The following is a 23,199-nucleotide window of genomic DNA, read 5'->3' on the forward strand; positions in this document are numbered from 1 at the left end:
ACTGTTATTATTCTAAATAGATAAAGTTTTCAAGAAAGACAAACTGAGAAAGAGCAGTTTTATAATATTTGTCAAAAGATGTTGTATTATCATGATGAAACACTCTCTTTATAATTAATTAAAATAAATATTTAAATCAGAGTTAGAGCTTGGATTAAGAACAATGTTTCTCAACAAAGACATAATTATTGATATTTGGGGGAAAATAATTTCTTTCTATAAGGGACTGTCTTATGCATTGAAAAAATGCTTAGCATCTCTGGTCCCAGCTAACCAAGTGTCCCCCACTCCAATGACATTTTGACAACCAAAAAGGTTTTTGTTCCAAATAACCCCTAAGAAATAGCATCTTCATCTTTGTCAGAGAAGACCAAAAAAATGTAATCAGAAATGATTACTGATTGAGTGCAGCTTTTTAAACAAATAATATTTGGCATACTTGGAACATTATACCTTCTCACTGTTTATGGAATAAATTAATAAATCAATATGAATTTATTTTACTAGCTTCTATGAAGTAAAGGGTTCTCTGAGACATACAGGAGTATGTGCAGGTTAGTCATCTTTCAAATGCATTCATCAGTGTAATTTGGTAGTTTCCCAAATCACCACTCATTTTACAGCATTTATATATTATTTATTGGAGAATAATGAGCATTAAAGAAATTATAAAAATTAAATAAAAAAATAAGAGATTTAATTAAACAGGTGGGTCAAAGAAAGAGCCAAATTATTAACGTTAAAAATTAGAATCCCAATTACTTCCATTTCTCCAACTGTATAATAACATTAATGTCCATCAGCTTTACTTGTATTATAAAAGACCAAAGGTGCTGAAACATGTATTTAACAAACTATTCTTCTAAAACACAGCTGATGAATAGTTTCCCCAGAATCTTGGAGAGATAAGGCAAACCTCACAGAGCTTAAAGCACAAGGCTCAGTTGAAGACCAAGTGAAGACCACCGAGAAAGCAGATGCATGTCGTCCAGGGTTTCAGCCTTTCTACCCTCAGCCTGCCCCACAGCCATGCCCACTCTCATTTGGGAATATGGGGAAGAGCCTGGACTGTTAGTTGAAGGAGCATGATGCCAAGTCAAGAGAGACATAATTCACACAAGGTCGTGGGGCTGCAGTGTAATAACTTACTCCATAAAAAGCAGACTCCTTTAATTGGTATATAATGAATTAAAGGACACTTTACAATAAAGCATTTTATTCTACTTTCCAGTATGAACATTTCCTGTAACATTTGTAATTTAGGAGTGGCAAATTCTCGATTATTTTTTTACTAAAAATATTAAGCTACTGTGAAAGTTGAAAAAAATCACATGAAATATCAGATTATTTCATTTAGTCAGAGCCAATAATACTGCATAACTTAATAGCAGAAGAGAAATAGACACCTGTTTCTATAACAAAGAAGGTGGCTGTATTGAAATTCGTAGATAATATCACTAAGTAAACATTAACAAACTAATCATTATTTAATTCAAAATTTTAAATGTGAGTATAGAATAAAGAAGATTAAAAGATGTTTCAATGGATCTGATTCCTAAAATATTATAAAACATTCTATCTGAGTGGAATGTTGCACAAGAAATAGTGCAGCAGGCTATGCATATTGTAAGCTTGTAAATCAGCTGAAATCTAGTGCAAATATTCTGGATGTGATCCACAAGAGCAAAAAAAAAAAAAAAAAAAACAAAAGAAAGAAAAAAGAAAAAGAAAAAAATTAGAGATTTATATCACATCCTACACTGAAATGAAATTTTGATGAATTAAAGTTAAATGTGAAATATGAAACTAAATTTAAAAACTTGATGAAATATTAATAACTGTTGAATTACTCTTTGAATGAAGATTCAAAAGCAGAATCACCAGAAGAAAATAAAACATTATCTAGCCATATAGAAATTTAAGAATCTAAACAGACACACAAACTCACACACACACACACACAATACAAATACACACATATATGCATTCACACATGTCTACTCACACAGACGGAAGCCCTAACATTAACTATAAAACCTGAGGAAAATATTTGAAAAAGTGACAGACCAGGAAAATATACCCAAATGACATGCACACAGGGCTCAAACTCATCAACTGAGAGATCATGACCTGAGTCGAAGTTGGAAGCTTAACTGGCTGAGCCACTCAGGTGCCCCAAGAAAATATCTCCGTTTAAATACCATGAAGCTTTTTTTAAAAAAATGAGGAAAATACCGGTGTTAGAGCCCTGTGTCAGGCTCTGTGCTGAGAGCGCAGAGTCTGGAGCCTGCTTCAGATCCTGTGTCTCCCTTTCTCTCTGCCCCTCCCACCTCTCAAAAATAAACATTAAAAGAATGAGAAATACCTATTTACTGAGATGGAAAGAACTCTAAGATATATTATTAAATTATAAAAGCCGGAATGTAGGATACATTAAATTTTGTATAAAAAATGGACAAACAGTAAGTGGTACTTTCTTATAAATTCATATTGAAGCTCTGAAAGATGCACATAAAACTCATAGAAGCGGTGTATTGTGTGTATGTGTGGATAGGATGCAATGGTACTGGGGGCGCGGAACAAGGCAGGAGGAAGCTTTTCATAATGTATCTGTATCTACTAAACAATGAGTTTACATTGCAGATTCTAAACAAATACATAAAAGTTACTTTTTAAATTCCAGTCTTACAGGTAATTAAAGAATGCAAGTTAAAATAATGAGGTATACTTTCTTACCTATCAAATCGAAAAATATTTCGTGAAATAATATCCTCACTGTTAGCCTAGGCAGTCTCACAACTGCCAGGGGAAAAAAATGAATACATTTCTAGAAAGTAAATTGGTAACCAAGTTGGAGTCTCAAATATTTTATTTACTTCAGCCTAGAAATTACTCTTTATAGATTCAATTCTAAGGAAAATATCAAAATATAATTTTAAAAATAAAATCTTATGTAAAGAATAAGAGGTCAAAGGGGAAGGAACCAATGTGTATTAACAGCAGTAAGAACTTTTCCATACCTTTCTTTTCAGATTTTTCTTTTTCTTTGGGCTTTTCTTTTTCTTTGTGTGTAACTGAAAAGAAACAGAGAATATTTTTCACTTAAATAAAGAGAATAAATTATAAGATGTTTGCATGGCAATTTTTGATGTCAAAAGCTTGTCTGCTGCTTTTGAAAATCTATTTTAACTGGAATGAGGTTGTACATAGTTAGATGTTTAAATATTAAGATAATTATAAATTTTTTATTTCTATTTTTATTTTGTACCCAAGCACAAACTTGTCCCCAAACCAGGTCTGATTGCAAAAGTAAGAATACACCTCAGTTTTTTGAAATCTTTAACTTCAATTTAATGTAGTAGTGGAAAACTTTAAAAACTTATCATGCTGTATGCAAAGGATCCTAGCTCAATACTGGAGAAACACCAAAATATAAGGACAGAAATGCAGAGAGATAATAACCTGAATCTGAGGCAAAGTATAATCAACCTAAATTGCACGTTACTCCTCTACAGAAACGTTCCCCACCCCAAATTTTTGAAAATATACTGGCATGAGATTAGAATGACACCAAATCCTCTTAAGGAAAACTAAATTTAATTTACTCTGAGCTGAGATCCAATTAATTAATACAGAAGAGCTCAAATTTAAGTTAAAATCTTTCCCCATAATTTAGTCGTAATTCTTATTAATGGCACATCTAATTGTCAGTCTAGAAACATGGGAGTCATCCAGGATTCATCTTTTATTTTCCACTTCTGTTCATTTGCCAAACTCTTTCAATCTACCTTGTAATATTCCTCCTACCCAACTTTTTAAATCCAATATTACATCCCCTATTTGCCATTTATTTACACAAAAATATAGAAAGCACATGCTATGTGCTAAAGAGAGTTCGGCAAGATAGACTCTATCCCAGTCACTGTGATGTCAATAAGTGGATGAATAATGGAGGTTAAACAAATTACTGCAAAGGTAATTAATTGAAGTTGGTATAAATGCCATGAAGAAAGTATTCAGGGCATTCATAGATATTGCCTGTGTATTTGGGGAGTATCTCTTAGTAGAAGTGACATTTAAGAATGTGAAAGATGAGGAGAAATTAACCTAGTAAGGAAGCTGGAAGGAGAAAAGGAAAGAGACCATTTCAAAATTTGGAGTAGAATGCCCTTCTTGGTATATCAGTATTCCAAATATTATTTATAATAGCATCTTAACTATTCTCTTAAACCTTTAGATTTACATCTTTCTCTCTTAGAGTAATCTTTCTAACAGGAAAATCTGATTATACTATTAACTTGTTACAAATATTAGTATTTCCCTCATGGCTTAACATGGTATCTATTATATAGTACCTATGGGATAGGTACTATATGAAATATAAAACTATGTTATTGTTCTAATGACTTGACATTTGCATATCAATCCCATCCAATCTACTTGAATTTCCCATGAACTTTATATTCCAGATGTATCAAAACAAACATAGCTCCAAGTATGCCCTCCTCTCTACCTGCCTGTACCTTCCACCCCAATCCCCACGCTTACACTTCCTTTTTCAGTTCCTTTTCAGTTCTGATTCAGTTGCTCCTCCCAGTAAAATTTTTTTGATCTCTATTTATTTTATAAACTAACTGAACATGTGCACAATTCCATTTTAACAATTAAATAATAATACTGCCTTTGTCAGGACACCTGGGTGGCCCAGTCAGTTGAGCTTCCTAGTTTTGATTTATGCTCAAGTCATGAAGTCATGATCTCAACATTCACGAGATCAGGCCCCACCTTGGGCTCTGCGCTGACAGCACAGAGTTTGCTTGGGATTCTCTCTCTCTTTCTCTCTCTACCCCTTACCTGCTCAGACTCTCTCCCTCTCTCTCAAAATAAATAAATAAGTACATACATAAATAAAGTTTTAAAAATGCTGCCATTGTCCATATATCTGACTTCCTAGTAGGTGAAATCTCTTTAAAGACTACATCATGTTATTTTATTTTTGTATCTCTGGCTCATCACATGGTGTCTGCCCCATACTGGAGTTTTAATAGATTTTTTTGGAGTAAGGCAAATTCTAAAACATTATAAGAAAAACTGTTTTCATCTCCTAGTACAATTCTATTTATTAATGATATGATATAGATATTATAAGCACTGCTTGCTTCTGGCCATTAAATTTTTTTCCAATGTATCAAAATTTCTCAAATAATTAAACCTCAGTGAAAAACAGAAGGAAAATAAATATATCTTTGAACATCTAAACATTATTTTCCTTACATTTTATAATCCTTTTAGGTGTTTCTGTGTTACTAAGTTCAATAAAAGTATCTCACAGAAGAAAGGGGACCTCAGCATTCACACATGACCACAAACTTATATTGGTTCTTTCGGGCCACTATTAATTAAGCTAAAACTAAAAGAAAATCTTGGCAAAAACAAAGCCTCTTTTAAACATTCTCTAGAGGGAACTAAGTATGCACTAGATAAGCTGTGCTTTTGGAACCTGATTGGCAAGATTCCCAAGAGAACACCTAATCTGTGTCTTTGCTTCTGTGAAGGACCAGACCTCACCCACCTTGGACAGCTGGTTGTCCATTCCATTAAAGGATTTTCTAGCTGACGTGTGCACAGGCATAAATGGGAGAATTAATACAAAATCAAAAGAGCAAGGGGGCTGAATTCAGACTCAAACTGGCATATTAATGCCTCATTCTTGTTACCCTGGGGGAAAATCTGGTTCCTCACAGTCTAAGTTTTGATTTACAGACACCGTCCTATCTGCTGGAATTTCATTATCCCCCTCAGAAACGGTACCATAACATTGCTTAGTGAAACAGCTGGACCCCTGTGCTCCAGGGAGCTGTTCAAAATGGCAGACAGCCAGTAGAGCTTCTTGGATGAAAACTTCAAACTTTGGCAAGATTGAGCTCACATACCAAGTTTTAAAGTTTCTTTTATCAAAATAATGCAACCATCAGTAACTGCCTTAATAATCACTCTAAAGTTTAAAAAAAGTATTTTTTTCCAAAAACTGTGTTTACTTGTGCACCTCTTTGCTTAGAAACTACAACCAAAAGTTTTCATATGGAAGAAAAAAAAAGTTTTCATATGTCACCAGCTCTGTTTGGCAAGTTATATCTAAGCTAGGACAGTTTTAGCTCAGGACAAAATAAGCTTGTTGCACCTGCTGGAGCTTAATTTGCTTGTCATCCTTATTTACAAGAAACAAAAGTCCCTTCGGTATACTGATAATTAAAAACAAATGGAATCCACCAGTTGGAATGGCCCTGATGTTTGGCATCGGAGTTTGGCAGGGCTCTGCTGTTCTTGCACTTGCCCAGACTTTGACCTTTCCCTGACCAGAACATTCAGCTCAACTTAACTCTGCAGCAGCCTCTCGCCCACCCCATGTGGTCCCTCTCCAGCACTCTGCAAGCTGTGCTCTGTGCTTTTACAGAGTTTAGCCCTGGCAACCTGCCGGACAAACCCTGTGTCCTTCTCTGAATGTACCAGAGCTCATAGTGCACCTGACCCTGAGGTTCTTATCAGGCAAACCCTCCCTAGAGGCCAAGCAATAAGGATTCAGTGCCAGGCTGGCTGAGTCCTTTTGCTGATCTCTCTGTTCTTAGTTAGAAAAAACCAGAAGTTTGGTGTCAAAAATTTTTCAGTAACTGATTTGCTTAGGCTTTTGTCAACACTAAAACAAAGTGTCAGATGTACTCTTGGTTAGTATGTATGTCTCTGTATGTTTTTATTTATTTTGTAACTAACCTATAAAATTTCCATTCTGTGCTAAGCCAAGATGATCTACACATTCTCCGTGGTAATGGTGAACTCAAATAGAAAAGCACTCTTGAGTAGAGAAACTTGTCAAAGATTATATTACTCATTTTTCCTAAAGAAGGAATTTATCATTTTTTTATTTAAAATAAACACACAATTTCAGAGCTGAAAAGAATCTAAGAGGTCAGTTAGCCTGAACTTCTTTGTCCCTGGATAAGAAAACATTGCCTCAAAAGAGTCTATGGCAGAGAAGAATTCAGTGTGATCAGATTGCCAAACCAGCACTCTTTCCCCAACTCTGCAACCTTGTCCACGCAGGTCCTGTGCAGACTAGGAACTTGTTCTTATGAGCCAAAGTGTGCTGGTTGGATTCTCTGAGCCCGTTATCTAAAACCAATCCTGCAATAATACACATGCTTCTTTTTCATGATAAAATTACATTTATGTATCTATTAAAGTGCAGATTAGTCAAATTCCCGCATATTACAAAACTCATCTGATAAATGCTCTAAATCACAAAGTATATTTTTAAATTCCAAAATATTAGTTTTACTCTGAATTCTGATTTAATTGTATGGGCAATTTCCTCTTCAACTGGGGCTCCATAGCCAGTCAGAACTGTAATCACTTCCTCAAAAGCGAGCAACCACTATGGAGGAGGTGATGCATAGATATGTGTAGATATCTCATTTTCCAGGTTTATATTTCACAGCTGTCAGGCAGAAAGAGAGAAAATACATTTTGTACTTTAAAGAGTCAATTAAGCATCACTGAGAGAAGAAAAATAAAAGTTTATACAATAGAGGCTGACTTAATTAGTTTGTGGTCTTTGAGAGCTTTTTTACAAAGGGCACAGGATAGTTAGATACATTTTAATGTCTTGTACTCTTTGGTTTTTGAGCCTCATCTTCAGAAAAACCCTTTGCCAGCCTACAATTCCAGTCCTATAATTATCTCCCAGAAACAATCCTAAACCAGTCAGTCAGGATTATTACTCTAAATTACCCTTTCAAATAAATGTTCTTCTGACCACATGTAATACTGGTATGCATCGGGTGGCATACCAGTATTGGAGTGGTAAAGATGTGTTGGAGTCCTAATCCACTACCTCAGAATGTGACCTTAGTTGGAAATAGAGTCTTTACAGAAGCAATCAAATTAAAATGAAGTCATTATGGTGGTCTTTAATTCAATATGATGGGTGTCCTTATGAAAAGGGAAAATTTGGACACAGAGACAGATATGCAGAGGGAAAAAAGTAGAGATGCAGGGAAAACACCACGTGAAGATGAAGACAGATTAGAGTGATTCATCTACAAGGCAAAGATTGCCACCCAATCACCAGGAGCTAGGAGAAGCATGGAATAGCTTCTCCTTTGCAGCTCTCTGAGATAATCAGTCCTCCTGAAATCATCCTTCAGAGACAATATATAGGTACTATATTTTTCAAATGATGGTTAGCAAATAAATTTATTTAGCCTCTGTAACTGTGAGACAATAAATTTCTGTTATTTTAAACCACCCAGTTTTTGGTACTCTGTAATTGGATCCCTAGGAAACTAATACTAATACGAATCATTGGGGTTCTGTTGTGTCTTTTAACTAAGTTCTCACCTTGTTCCTCGAATGGCCCTTGACCTAGCTCTTATGTCTTCCAGTTCAGGTTCCAGAGTGCACATCTAAATCTTGACTCATCCATTCCTTTAAGGCTTTACCAAAAAACTGCATTCAGACCTACTTAGCAATTGTGGAAGCTGGTTATCTCCTCCAGGATGTCTCTTTGTGGAATACTCACTACATGATGGTATAACTGTGTTTTAGATCTCTCAGTGGACTGGGACTGATTCATCGTTGAATTTTTAGTGCTGAGTATGGTGTTTGGCACAAAGTAAGTGCTGTGAATAAATTAATGTGTATTATTACCTAATGGTTATGGCCAGTTTTTCCATTTATAGCATCTGCCTGTCATGATACTCCCGTTTCTACTGGCTGGCCCACTTTGATTGTTGAACATTCATCAGCACACACTTCTGCCATGTGAAATTCTTCCCCATTCCTGAGGTCAGTTCTTTACCCAAACATTAAACAACTCAGGTTGATGTAGCAAATACCTATTGTTCTGAATGCCTAAAAAACCTCCTTTTTTCCAGGAGCCATAAAGTTCTTTAATTTAGTTATATGTTTACCAACTGGGTTCCGATTTCTTATGGTTTATTCTCTGAGTAAATTGACATGTTTATTGGTTAAATAAAAGACTAAATGTTATCTGAAGATAACAACACAAGTTGCCATCCCAAAAAATCCCAAGGCAATATACAATAAAGAAGAAAAAAACCTAAATGAAAGAAAAAATGTGAGGAAAATAAAAAATATATTAGGGTTTATCTTTAAATATTTGGTTTGTGGTTATTTTTCTTCTTTTTTCTTTTTTTCTGCCTTTTTCAAATTGTCCAAATTAATTTGTATAATTTAACCTATTTTATTATATTGAAATTTTTTTGTGTTTCCTAATTACATGTTACATGTTGTCTTAATATGGGCCTTACTATCAAATTCTTCAATTGCTTCTGACCAAATAAATTTGACATTGCAATAGCCCAGTTAAAGCTGAATAATAATATACATTTGAAATTAAACATAGAAATGCTCAAGGAAAGAATAGGAGTTAAGTAGAGGTCAGCAAAATAGATAAAATGAATGCTTCATTAAGTAGTTCATTCATTATTTTGTTTCTTGTGTTGGGCACTTTGCTAAATGTTCGAATCATATTTAATTTGATATAAGACATAAATTCAGAGCTGGTAGAAATCTAACAGACCATTGAGCTTGACTCATAAAAGTAAATGTTAAAAATGACCAAGAACATATATGAAGACAAACATAGTTCTTGCCCTCAGTGAGTTAGATAATATAACCAAAATAAAAAAAAAAAATTGATGTCAAAATGCTTCATAGTGTGAAGTCAGGGGTATAAAAGTCTCATGTAGAAAATCCTGAAATGTCCCCAGAATGAGGAACAGTAGAGAAGGCCTATTAAAGGAACTGACAGTCCGTCTGAGAATCAAGAAATGAATGGAAGACCTGTAAGTGACTGCACAAGAAGGGTCGGCTGGCCAGAGAGGACAGTGCACACAGAAGCACAGAGCTGTGAGATGGCATTAGAGCCTGCTCAGGGAGTGCCCAACAGTGCAGGCTGCCTATGGCAAAGGCGATGTTGGTGGGTCTGGGGTGTCATGGAAGCAGGGAAACAGGAGCAGAGTTGAGAGTTGAAAGGGTCGAGGAGGCGGTTGCAGAGTTGGGAAAGTATGGATAAGGCTGGACATTTTTAAGGTCGTCACTGATTATATGAAGAGAGTCTTCTATGGCACGGTAGAAAATGTGGCTTTTATTTCTAAGACACTGTAATGGCCACAGATGGATTTAAGCCTGTGAATGACATGATTAACATGAATCTGAGGGGTAACTCAGTGAAATTCACTGTCCTAATCTAATTGAGAAATGATTGTGGAAGAGATAACCATGGGAGAGGAGAGGTAAGAATAGATTACATTATAGTAAAGAAGGAGTAGGACATGGGGCTGAGCAGGACCGCTCTTCATATTGAAAGAGACTAAGATGTCTATGGCAGGAATGTAACTCAAATGCCTTCTCTAATGACGCAGATTGTGTCTTCTCCAGGAGTGATGACAGAGAGTGGTAAAGACTCTGCTAAACCATAGGTGCAGGCCCCACCCCAAGACAACCAGTTATACATTATTTTAAAATACAGCTGGTCAGTGGAAACGTCTGTGGACTGTACTTGAACTCTAGGCCATGAGTTTAATTGATAGTGATTCTGATCTTGGCGAATCATGTGAGTCTTTAGAAGAGCTTGACTCAAACCCTAGCCTTATGTCGCAAACATTAATTCAATGGATATATATTTTAAAAACTATCCAGATGATTCTAAAATCCATCAAGTCCGTGCCACCATGGGCAATAATAACCCCTAGTTCTGCAGCTTGAATAGCTTGAGTAGATAGTGATATCTATTATTGTGACCAATAATACAGAGGCATGAAAACATTTTGTGCAATGGAACTTAATACCAGCTTCAAATACACTGAGTGAAAGAAGTCTGTTACTTATCTGTGTCAAATCAGATGAGAGTTGTGTAGGAGGGTCCAGAGGCTTTTCATATTTTACTTCTTCAGTTATTTCAAATGTCAAAATTAATTAACCACTTGGGCTCTTAAATTAATCAATGTTTTAAATGAAATGTGAAGAGATTATCCAATATAAAAATACTTAAGGTATTCAGGTCATTCTCAGGTTTTTGATTTAAAGTGCATGCACACTCTATATGAATTTTTAATAAGGAACTTATATTATAATAACTTAAGGAAATTATGGCACTATCTTGGCCATGCATAAACTTTATCCTACTTCTAAAGTGACTAAACTCTTCACATAGCCTCATCAGGAAAAAATTAAAAACAAAAAATCCCGAATATCTGTCTTTTTTAAATAAACCAAAAATAATAGAATTACTCTGACTAGTTCTGGTCCCCTAAATAATGAAACCTGAATATTTCCTCCAAACCTGAATTTCCTAACAGTAATAATTTTACAACTTATTTTGCTATGCTGATAGCTAAAGATTTGTAAAAACTCTTATGACAATGTTGCTACCATAAATTTAGTAAACCTTGCCATTCTGTGATTCCTATCTTTAAATACATATATTTTGTATTTAGGTATCAGTCTTCTCTGAAATCTGACTCATTTGTACTCTAGTTAAAGAGTAGCTGAGTGGGGTAATTTAAACAATAGCCCCCTAAAATATATTGATGTCTTAATCTCTGGAATCTGTGAATATTACCATATATAGGTAAAAGGGATTTAGCAATGTGATTAAGCCAAGTATCTTGAAATAGGGAAATTTTCCTGGATTAACTAGGTGAGCCTTCCATGTAACCCCATGTTTCCTTATAATAGGGAGGTAGAAGATTTGAAGACAGAAGAGAAGAAGGCACTGTGGCCACAGAGGCAGAGATTGGAGTGATGAATCCACAAACCAAGACGTATAGTAAGCCTAGAAGCTGGAAAAGGCAAGAACAGATTCTCCTCTAGAGCCCCTGAGCTAGTTTGGCCCTGCTGACAACTTAATTTAGGCCCAGTGAAACTAATTTTAGATTTCTGGCCTCTAGAACTGCAAAGATAATAAATTTCTATTGTTTTTAAGACACACATTTTTGGTAATTTGTTACAGCAGCCACAGGAAACTAATATTCCCATCATGTGCCATTTGGCATTTCTACCAAAAGAATAAGTACTGTCAGGTCTCATTTCTCATTTTGCTAAGTGTCAAAATAATGGTGAGGAGATTTAGAGGTAGATACTGTTTATTCAGTATATGGTGCCTGCTTTGCAAGTAAGCCATCACACACGACAATTCCATGGTGCAAACAGATGGGGAGGGAACAGAAATGAGTACCTAGTAACTGCTGGTAGAATTTGGAAGTACAAGCATTTCAGTGAAGTTGATCAGCAGATTACAAGGTCCTAAACATGGAGATTCAGAGAAAAGGTCAAGATCCTTCAGCTGTGAGAAAATTTGAGTATAGACATTTAGACATAGTGGAGCAAAAAAGAAGGAAAATGGAATGGAGGGTATATTGAGAAAGCCACATGTTAAGTTAGAAAAATATGAGGTGATCACTTGGCTCTGTAAGTTAATAAGCATGAAACACTCAGAAAATAATTGAGTTCAGGTAAAACCGCAATATTCTCAGTTTTAAATGGGATTATATCTCCCATGTTAGATTGTTCCATGAAGATTAAGTGAAACATTAGAAACCGTAGATGAAATCTATAGTATTTGTTTCATAGTAGATAAATGCTTATATGAGATTTTTTAAGAAGGGAATCATGAATATATAAAGGTGTTTGAGTGTTGTGTTACAGAATCTTTGGATGATATATCTTAAGTTCTTTCAGTCTATGATCAGATGGATATCAAGTAGTCCCAGATATAGGATGAGAAGTAATGCAGATAAGAAACATGCAAGAGATTGTCACTGTCCTAATCAGTAGTGAATACCATATGAATCCCTTAAAGGAGAATAAAGTGAGAGAGACAATAACATGTGATCTAGCTTCTATCACCACTAACATTTTTATCTCCCCCACCCTCATCAGCTTTCACCAGGTTCTCATTTATGTATTTATTTATTTCTTACCAGCTTTTTGGACTCAGTTATTTGCTGGCTTTCCTGTAACCATCACAGGCTACTATTACCTTGGACATATTGTATCTTTTCTTGTAAGAGTTCAAATATTTTGATAAGAATTCAAATTCCTAACTCTCCATCACATATAATCATAACTGATATGAAATGTGGCACACAGAAAACATATTTATCTACGTCTGTGAAGTTATAAAAACACATTTGTTTTCACCAAGCTACCTGGAAATAAAAAACAGGCATTATTCTACCTGAATGAGGAAACCAAGCATGAAAATGGAATGTTTGTTCATATTCACACAGGAAAAAAAATGGAAAAAAGTTACTACTTCTAAAACCCATGTAAGTCTCAAACAGTTGAAGCTCCATTTTCTCTTTCTTGAGAAATATTCACTCTTCAAAATATAGTTGGTCTATTCAGGGAATATATTCAGGTACTAATCTCTAACCCAGCCTTTGAGAAATTTATTTTCAACTTCTGCCAAATTCACTGTTTTAATTATGCAAGACTCACTAGTTTAATAAGCCCACTCTACAGCTCACTGCTCAAAGTCTTTAGCAGCAGGATTCTAATAGAGCCAGGTCCAACATGCAAATGGTGCCATCTGTATCACCACATCCACTCCAGCAGCACTGCTATTAAATTAATAGTACAGTCTGCAAGATAAAACAGCAGAGATTCCAATCACGTGGAACCAGTTGAGGTTCTGTTTAACTTCCAGCAGAAACACATAGCCAGTTCAATCATGGCTAGCTTAGTTAATCCATACCCAGGACTGGGTCCAACTTCCCTGACCAAAGGAATTAAGGACCAAAAAGGAAAGGGGACAGTAAGAAGACATTAGTTCCCTAAGTACAAATATAAATGGGTTTCAATCGAGTAAGCCTCATGTCCTTGATTGTATAAGGATTGGCTGACCCGTCTGGAATGAATTTAAACCTTAGGATTAAAGACATAATATCTGCTGAATGATTGAAGCTCTTCACAAAAAGGAAGTACATGAAGTATATTAAAATGGCATTTTTATATAGATTGACATATTGGTATACGTTAAGGTTAGGTAAAACTTCTATTATTTGAAACTTTACTGTTTGCAACTTTGCAATTTGTTGCAGGTAGTTTTTACATTAGCCAATTTTGAAGAAATAAATATTAGACAAGATTCAATTTCTTTTTTTTTAATATTTTTATTTTTATTTATTTCTAGGAGAGAGAGAGAGACAGTGTGAGCAGGGGAGGGTCAGAGAGAGAGGGAGATACAGTATCTGAAACAGGCTCCAGGCTCTGAGCTGGCAGTCAGCACAGAGCCCGACGCGGGGCTCGAACCCACGAACTGCGAGATCATGACCTAAGCGAAAGTCGGACGCTTAACCGACTAAGCCACCCAGGCGCCCCGACAAGATTCAATTTCTATCCCAGAAAAATTATTTCATTTTCTGTCCATATCACATAAACAGTAATTATGAGATTTTAGTTTCTGCCCTAACTCACTTAAAAAACACACGAGGTTGTACATTGGGGAAACCTGGGCATATTCAGAAATATATCTCTTTGAAAGCTTCCTATGAGTTTCTTCAAAGTTTATGACTACATGGTCCACTTCTGGAAAAGTGATGCTTGATAAAATGAACAAGACAATGCTGGTCATTATTAATATGCCTCTAATGCAAGTTTGGAGTTACCGGATTCATTTGAGTTGTAAGAGATATTAATCATCTTGTTGTCACTGTCCATGCACCCTTGAGGCTGGGCAAGAAAGCTGCGGGCCGTAGCAGTCTACAGTGAGGCAATAAAATGACTGCATTTCTATGCCAAACATTTTAAATGCTCTGAATGACATAAAAAATTAAAGGTAAAAAAATGAACTCTGACATATTACAGTAACTTATTCAAAGACGAATAAATGTTTACTAGTAAGTCAAAAATTATATTTACACTACTATCTCAGTAGGTAAAAATTGCTTGTAAGTAATTTAAAGATTGTCACATGTTTTGAAGTTACTTTGATTCCGATTATTAAATATTACATATATATTTATACTTGAAGTTAACTGGGAAGTAAAAGCATTCCTTTAAACACTATCAAAAATATTAAAACAAGGGAATACTCAACATGAAAATTTTTGTTTGTCCCACAGGAATACACAAAATATGTATCTTAAGTTAAAAAAAAAAACAAAAAACAAGAATAAACACAATATTAAACATTTACCTTTAGGTACTATTTTCCTTTCAGGTTTCTCCTGCTTTTCAGTCTTGTCTTTGTGTATTTCTAGAAAAACATAATTTATAATTTAAAAATTGTTTTTGAAAATATACAAAATATAAACTGTAACTATGATCTAAACTTTAAAATTCCGCCATGAAGTCTAAGGTAGAGGTATTTAAATGGAAAAAGTCATTGTAATATATTGCTACATAAATCATTCACTTATTCAAATAAGGGAAAATTGAATTCACTTCAAAATTAGTGCTATTTGAAAAAGCTTAAAAACTTACATCAAGGGGGCTATGTTGTCACCATTTTCAGTGCTAAAATTGATCACAAACTATAATTATGTTTTATTTCAATTACTCTCAATACAATTAAGAATCCTTAGTAAGAATGTCATTTAGATTGAGGAAGATTTCATTTTTACATATTAAATTAAGAATTTGTGAAATGAACTGTAACTACCTAATAGGAAATATATCTCAGAAGTATTGACTCTAAGCTATGTTTATAATCAGAATTTGGCATTGCATTTAACCCATAATTACTGCATGCAGATATGATACATTTCATGGAATAAATCGCTTGTTACATTTTTTCCTAAATATAAGATTTTAACAAATATATTTAATTTTCTGCTAGCTTTGGTATACATACATTGCCAAGGCTTAGAAAATGAAGTTAATTCTGAATTTGAAGTTAATTTAGATGGAACTAAATTAGATATTAGAGTTTACAAATATGATTACTACCTCTGAAAAGTGACTTAGTCTTAATACCATGGTTTTTCATAGGAAAATGCTAATGAGGTTTACTTATTTATTTATCACAACTTTATTTCACAGATGATCTGAGATGGTGCTAATTACTGTACACATTTTAAATTCTCCATTTGTAATTGTGAATTTGCACTTATGTAATTTTTCCAGAAGTCTAAAATCAAGACCAACCATAGGAAAATCCGAAGTATCTTCAGATAAGACAGGTAGTGATTTTCACATGTTAAGGAGGTAATTATCACTGTGAAAATGTCCTCTTCTTGTTTATGCCATGAATCCATCCTCACATATACAGGGCCAGACCTTTCCCTTATCCCATCCCTGACTTTGATATGGCAATGGAGATACAAAAGAGTTAAAATACTTTATCACATCCCTGGTAAAATTTTTCCAAGTTTCAAAGAAAGATCTTCAAAGGCCACAGGAAATTTACTTTTTTTTTGTCTCTCCCACCATTTTTAAAAAAAATTTGTTCTCCATAGGTTTCCAAATCTTACTCCGAATGTGTGTGTGAGTGTGTGTGTGTGTGTGTGTGTGTCTGTGTGTGTTTTTAGATATCTGTTGGTCACTTACTATCAGTCCTTTTTAAGGTGGGTGAATCATTATTTGGGGGTAGAATAGGTTATTCTGTGCCATCTATGGTATTTAGCAGCATCCCTGGCTTCTCCTTTTAAATGTAAGTAGTAGCTCCATCCCCTGTCATGACTATGAAAATTTCTTTAGATGTTGCCAAATGCTAATTGCCAAATGCAAACGTCTTCAGACATTGCCAAATGTAGGACAAAATAAGCCTCCAAGAATGTGTTCAGATGGCTCAGGACAGTATTTCTTTTGCATACCTTGTGCTCTTGGTTTCTGTAGTATTTCTATAATTAAGAAAGAAGAATAGTGTTGCACTATACTAAATTATTATATAGAGGTATATGGGTAGAAAATTTTCATCTGTGTTCAGGTTGCAAAGGCACAATAAAGTTGCATTTTATCAGCTATAGACAATAAAGCTAACAGAAACCTTACTTAATATACTACCTAAAGATATTTATCTAGAACTGCCTAAAGATATGAGATAACATACCTAATCACTGTTACTTTAGACCTGCACTGCCCTAGGCAATAGCTACAAGACTCATGTGAATGTTAAGGACAGACTATGAAGTTAGCGTACATTAAGATGTGATGTAAGTTTAAGTACATACTGAATTATGGAGACTTAGTATAAAAAAGAATGTCCAATATCTCATCAATGATTTTACGTTAATAACATATTGGGATGATATGAGTTGGAGTATATTTAGTGTTATCATTTTATTTGTGTGTCACCTTGGTTACACTACTATCCCAAGTCATTCAAATGAACACTAATCTAGGATTTGCTGTGAAGGTATTTTACAGATGTAATTAAAATCCCTAATCCATAGACTTTAAAAAGATGATTCCGGATCACGAAGTTTCCCAGGGAGGAGAAAGAAATTCTGTCTGGGGATGACAGCTTCAGCTTCGGTCCCTGCCTCTGGGTTCACTTTTGCCTGTGATTTTCCCTTCCTGACTGCCGTCCTCTACTTAGCCAGTCCCCACAATCATATATGCTAATTCCTTGTAATAAATTTCTTAATATATCAATATATCTGCATAATCTCCTACTGGCTCTGCTTTTCTGGTTGAGCCCTCACTGAGACCCTGATTAGGTTAAATAAGACATGCCATTAAAATTAATTTCATATTATTCTTTTTACGTTTTAAATGTGTAGCTACTTGAAAATTTTAAATTGTATATGTGGTTCACACTGTATTACCATCAGCCTGTGCCGGTTTAGTCTTAAGAGTGGGCAAACTATCTTCGAAAAACCTTAGGTCATCCACAGAGTTAAATCTTTAGCAAGTGAAAAAGAAAACTTGAAATTCTCCCTTGCCAGTACTATCTTGCTTCCTCCCTCCTAGTCAGATCTACAGAGGCTGCAAAGATTGGTGCCTTGTATAAATCAGGCCAATAAGGCAAGTAAAATGCCAAAGATTTAGAGTAGTCTGGATATGCTAAGAGAGTCACCTTTAAAAGATAATTTCTTACCCCTAGTAGGGATTGATTTGAATACAGAAATGGAAGAAAATTTTCTAAATTAAAAGCTTGCTTGAAATACTACCTTTGTTGTGAGACAAGAATACCTTGAAATTGTCGTTTAGAATGATATTTTTCATTTAGAGGGAGGTGCGTGTGCATGTATGTGCATGCAGTAGGCAACTATTGGCCACTCAGAAGAACAAAAAAAGAGGTGCTGTAGCTCCTGCAGAGGATCAGACTTGAGTTAGAATTTTCTGTAGGATCAGGTGCTAAAGGCCATCCTGCCTGGGTAGTTCTAAAAGCCTTCTGGTCTAGTTTCATTTGGGGAAATACACTGGACAGGGAAATACACCACAGGGTGGTGGTGTTTGGGGTTAGACAACCCATGTTTGTCCATGGCTGGGTTTCTTGCAAGGTGGATGGATGTTTGCACATCAGAGAACTGCAATGAGAAGCAGTAGCAGGAGCTACCTTGGCACCCCTTCGCTCTAGTTCCTTTGTACACAGCAGCATCCCATCAAAAAGGAATGAGCTGTAGATTGTGATCAGCATTGAAATGAGCATAAGTCCATCCTTGAGGGAAAAAATAAAGTTAAGAGAAGACAAATCTCAACAAGGTTGGGATCAAGAGCACCATTCATGAAAAGGTACTGAGAAATGCATTCCCTCCACCGTTTTCCAAATACAGGGAAAGGAGTTAATCCAAAGAAGGTAAATCCTAGCATGTTGGGTATATTTCACTCTACATTTTCCTTAAGAAAAATATAACTAAAATGAAACTAAAAGAGAATTAGGCTGAAAAAATGACAACATATTTCTTAGTCTGTTTTTTACTCTATAGTAAATGAAGCAGACATAATCCAGTTCTATAACTCAGACCAATCTCAAGGATAAAGCCCTAATTTTTTATTTTCCTGATTCCGTACTTCAGTCTTCTACAAGGACAACCTCATTGCTCTGGGAAGATCTACTTAGACTTCTCATAAGTGGCAGCAGGGTTCATGGATTAAAATACACACACATACACAATAAAATCTTTACAGGTCACAAAGAAATATGATGACTTACACAGGCATTTTTTTTTTTTTTTTGTATAGGAATGTCATCAACTAATTTTTTTAACTCACCTGAAGACCATTAGTATTTCTATAGAGGCATGTAGACTTGCACAGCTAACCTTATAAAGGCACACTTACACATATATTTTTCTGCTTATAGAAGACAAAAGAGGGACATCTGGGTGGCTCTGTCGGTTAAGCATCCGACTTCAGCTCAGATCATGATCTCGCAGTTTGTGAGTTCGAGCTCCGCATCAGGCTCTGTGCTGACAGCTCAGAATCTGGAGCTTGCTTTGAATTCTGTGTCTCCCTCTTTCTCTGCCCCTCCCCAACTCATGCTCTGTCTCTCTGTCTCTCTCTCTCTCAAAAATAAATAAACATTAAAAAAAGAAGACAAAAGAAATTTACTTCTTATGATTCAAACTTAAGGATAAATTAAATCTCTCTCTGCATGCTTTATTGCAACATTGAATTTTCTTTGGGAATTGGATTCTATGACAAGTGTCAATGCCTGTGGCTATCAGATGCCTAGAGAACACAATGGAGCCTCTGCACATGTGCCAGTTCTGTCTCCTTACACTTGAGCCAGGAAATGATAACCATCCAGGATTCTGTCCAATTCAGTAACAACATGCTACCAAAAATATCCTACTTCATAAGGATATTTTTCTCATAAGCAGATGATGTTTGATTTGTTACTCTCAACTGCTCTTTCCAGCTAGGAACCATTCATATAAGAATGTAAATTTTAAGTTTAAAGATTCAAGTCACTAAATGTAGAACTTTATCACTCTACAGTTTTCAACAAACTTCCAAGAAAAATAAAATTTCCTGAATTATATTACAACTAGCTTCCAGTGGTTTAATAATTTCCACAGACTGGTGGATAACTCCATTTTGCATAATATGACAATAATGTATAATTGCATAAAATTGCATTTAACATCATGACACATTTAAGTACAGTTCAGCACAAATCCTGGATACAGGGGACAAAGAAGGTCAAAGCAGTTGTTATTTACCTTCAAATATATGTGCTTTCCAATTAAATTAGTATCCAATGTCTCGGAAGATATTATAGTAAGTCTCAGCCCCAGATGCCAGTTGGAATCATAAGCCATTTTGGTAACCAGTAAACCTTACAGATTGTTTTGTGGCTTAGAAGGCACAGAGGTCAAACTATCTCAATCCAGATGTGAGACTGCACACAGGCCCTTAAGGATACAAATCCCTATTTGAATTTTGAGAACTGGAAAAGGGAAAAAGAACATGGGAAAAGAGCGATAATTATTTCAATGTGTCAGGAGGGAGAAAGGAAATTTCTTTTTCTACTGAGTCATCAGTAACCCTACCTGAGAAGAGTGAGCCAGTAGCCACTCATGTTTACTGTGTTGCTAACAGTACAAGTGTGCTAAAAGATTTACGAAAAGGGCAAGTTATCTCCCCAGAATGTGAGAAGCATAGTCTAACTTTTTTCAATACTCCTGATTTTCCTCTGTAGTTTTCCTCCACAGCTACAGGGAAGTATGAATAAATATGAGACATGGAGAAAAATAATAATGTCTCCCTTTAGATCCTTATTTTTATTCATCTCCTACTGTAAAACTAAAAGCATTTGAAATCATCAGAAAACTTTATCATGCTAGGCTCTAAATGCATTTACAAATTTCCTTCATTTAAGGAACTCAGAGAATTTAAACCCTGACTTTTATGCTTTATAATTCAATGAAGATAACAAGGAAATATATCCTCCTAAGTCAGGCTGTTTCTCTAAAGTCCAAAGCCAAGCAAGCAATTAGGTCAGAGTCCAATGTCTCTCAAGAGATGTTAGTCTCAGACCAGACTTGTGAAGTGCTGGTAAAGATGAGTAATATTTAGATTTCTCATTTTTGTAGGTTTCAATGATCATTAAATGGTTATTTTAATAACTGTCATATGAAAGATGGCATTGATCTATAGTATTCTAATATAATTAAAATATGCATTTTTGTTAGGAAAATTAGACATAGGTAAGTTATTAACAGATGCTGAAGTCAATCTGCCCAGTTGATATCTGATTCCTTTTCTTACCAGCTGTTTAAACTTTATGTCTTCATCTATAAAATGAGGTTATTAGAAGTATCTTCCACATAGATTTACATAAGAATTAAAATAAGTTAAAATGTGGGGCTCCTGGGTGACTCAGTCGGTTAAGCATCCAGCTTCAGCTCTGGGCATGATCTCATGGTTCGTGGTTTCAAGCCCCATGGTGGGCTCTTGTACTGTGCTAACGGTGAGGAGACTGCCTCAGATTCTCCGTCTTTCTCACTCTCTGCCCCTCCCCCAATCACATTGTCTCTCTCAAAAATAAGTAAATATTAAAAACATAAAATAAGTTAAAATGTAAAGGATTTAGAACAACACCTGATTATCAAGTAAGAATACTGTAAATATTGGCTATTATTATTACAATTACTTGTCTCTCACATTAAATTCTAAATTGATGAGGGCAACAATTATGTCTATATTGTTCCACATTAACTTTTCAATGTATAACAATGGTGGCTGTTATACATCAATGACTTGATAAATATGTAATTAGGGAGCCTGGGAGCCTCAGTTGGTTGAACATCCACCATCAACTCAAGTCATTATCTCATGGTTCATGAGTTCAAGCCCCATATTGGGCTCTGTACTGACAACTCAGAGCCTAGAGCCTGCTTCGGATTCTGTGTCTCTCTGCCCCTCCCCTGATTGTGTTCTGTCTCTCTCTCTCAAAATAAATAAACATTAGGAAAAAATTTCAAATGAAAAGTAAATATATAATAATTTTAAAAAATAAATTATTTAAATAATATTATGAGTTATAAGCTCTTGGACAATATAGAAAGCGGTTGTGGATCATCATATCTCTCTCACCTGTTCTTTATGTCTATTCAATAGACAAAATCTTTAAAACTTCACCACCTTAGAAGTGAAGATTCATGTCATTGGCTTGATTCTCCTTCTTCATCTTTAGACAGTTTAATTCTATAAATATGTAATTATCTAACCTCTATGTCTCCCACAGTGCCAGTGGTAATCATAACCCAGAGATTTTCCCAAGACTCTGAGCTCAACTCCCAAATATAATTTTGGAGGAGAGGCCATGGAACTTGAAATGGGAGGGCCACTAGCAGTAGCAATCATTGGGATCAAATTAGTGAAAATAGACAGTGCTAAATGAGCCCTAAGGATAACTTTATTTTTTTTATTTTTATTTTTTTAATGTTTTATTTATTTCTAGGAGAGAGAGAGAGAGAGAGACAGCGTGAGCAGGGGAGGGTCAGAGAGAGAGAGGGAGTCACAGACTGAAACAGGCTCCAGGCTCCGAGCTGGCAGTCAGCACAGAGCCCGACGCGGGGCTCGAACCCACGAACCGCGAGATCATGACCTAAGCGAAAGTCGGACGCTTAACCGACTAAGCCACCCAGGCGCCCCGAAGGATAACTTCATTTTGTAATGAAGTCTTTCTGAGCTATTTTATATATTACACATATTTTGCTTATGATAAATAGTTTAGTTACGATCATAGCAAATCTCATTTTGAGTAGTTTATAATTATGTTTAAGACTCAATGGTTGATGGGCATTGAGGAGGACAATTGTTGGGATGAGCACTCAGTGTTGTATGTAAGCAATGAATCACGGGAATCTACACCTAAAACCAAGAGCACACTATAGTATATACCATATTGCCAACTTTACAATAAATTATATTTAAAAATGGTTCACATGGTCAATTTAAAGCATAGATTTTATCTCTATTAATATAACATATTGTTAAAAAACTAAAAATATTATCAATTCAAGATTCTAAAATGACAGACTCAAGAAATTGAAAAAATAGTCTCTATCACCAAGGCAACTGTCTTGATTCTTTTAGATGACAATCAAATTTATTAAATTATTATGAGGGTTGTGGATTTCAATGAATGATTTTTATCACTGTGTTTTCTCTATATATCACATAAGCACTAGACAATATGAAATGTCTTCTTACAACTTGTCTTATTTTAATACTGAAAATTCAAATTACTTATTATTTGAACATAGAAACTCTATTTTT

The 23,199-nt window shown here is 35.1% G+C and overlaps 1 protein-coding gene across 1 annotated transcript in view; it reads right to left on the minus strand.

The window, feature by feature from the left end:
• The window catches only part of TRDN (triadin), a 338,537-nt gene that overhangs the window by 283,776 nt on the left and 31,562 nt on the right, over window positions 1–23,199 (minus strand). Inside the window, exons 5-6 of the mRNA XM_077752724.1 lie at window positions 15,221–15,280; window positions 3,021–3,074 (exon numbers count right to left, since the gene is read on the minus strand). Coding sequence (XP_077608850.1) covers window positions 3,021–3,074; window positions 15,221–15,280 — 114 coding nt within the window. The remainder of the gene's footprint in view (window positions 1–3,020; window positions 3,075–15,220; window positions 15,281–23,199) is intronic.

Source organism: Crocuta crocuta, unplaced genomic scaffold, assembly GCF_008692635.1.
Source record: "Crocuta crocuta isolate KB4526 unplaced genomic scaffold, BGI_CrCroc_1.0 scaffold230, whole genome shotgun sequence".
NCBI classification, from domain to species: Eukaryota; Metazoa; Chordata; class Mammalia; order Carnivora; family Hyaenidae; genus Crocuta; species Crocuta crocuta.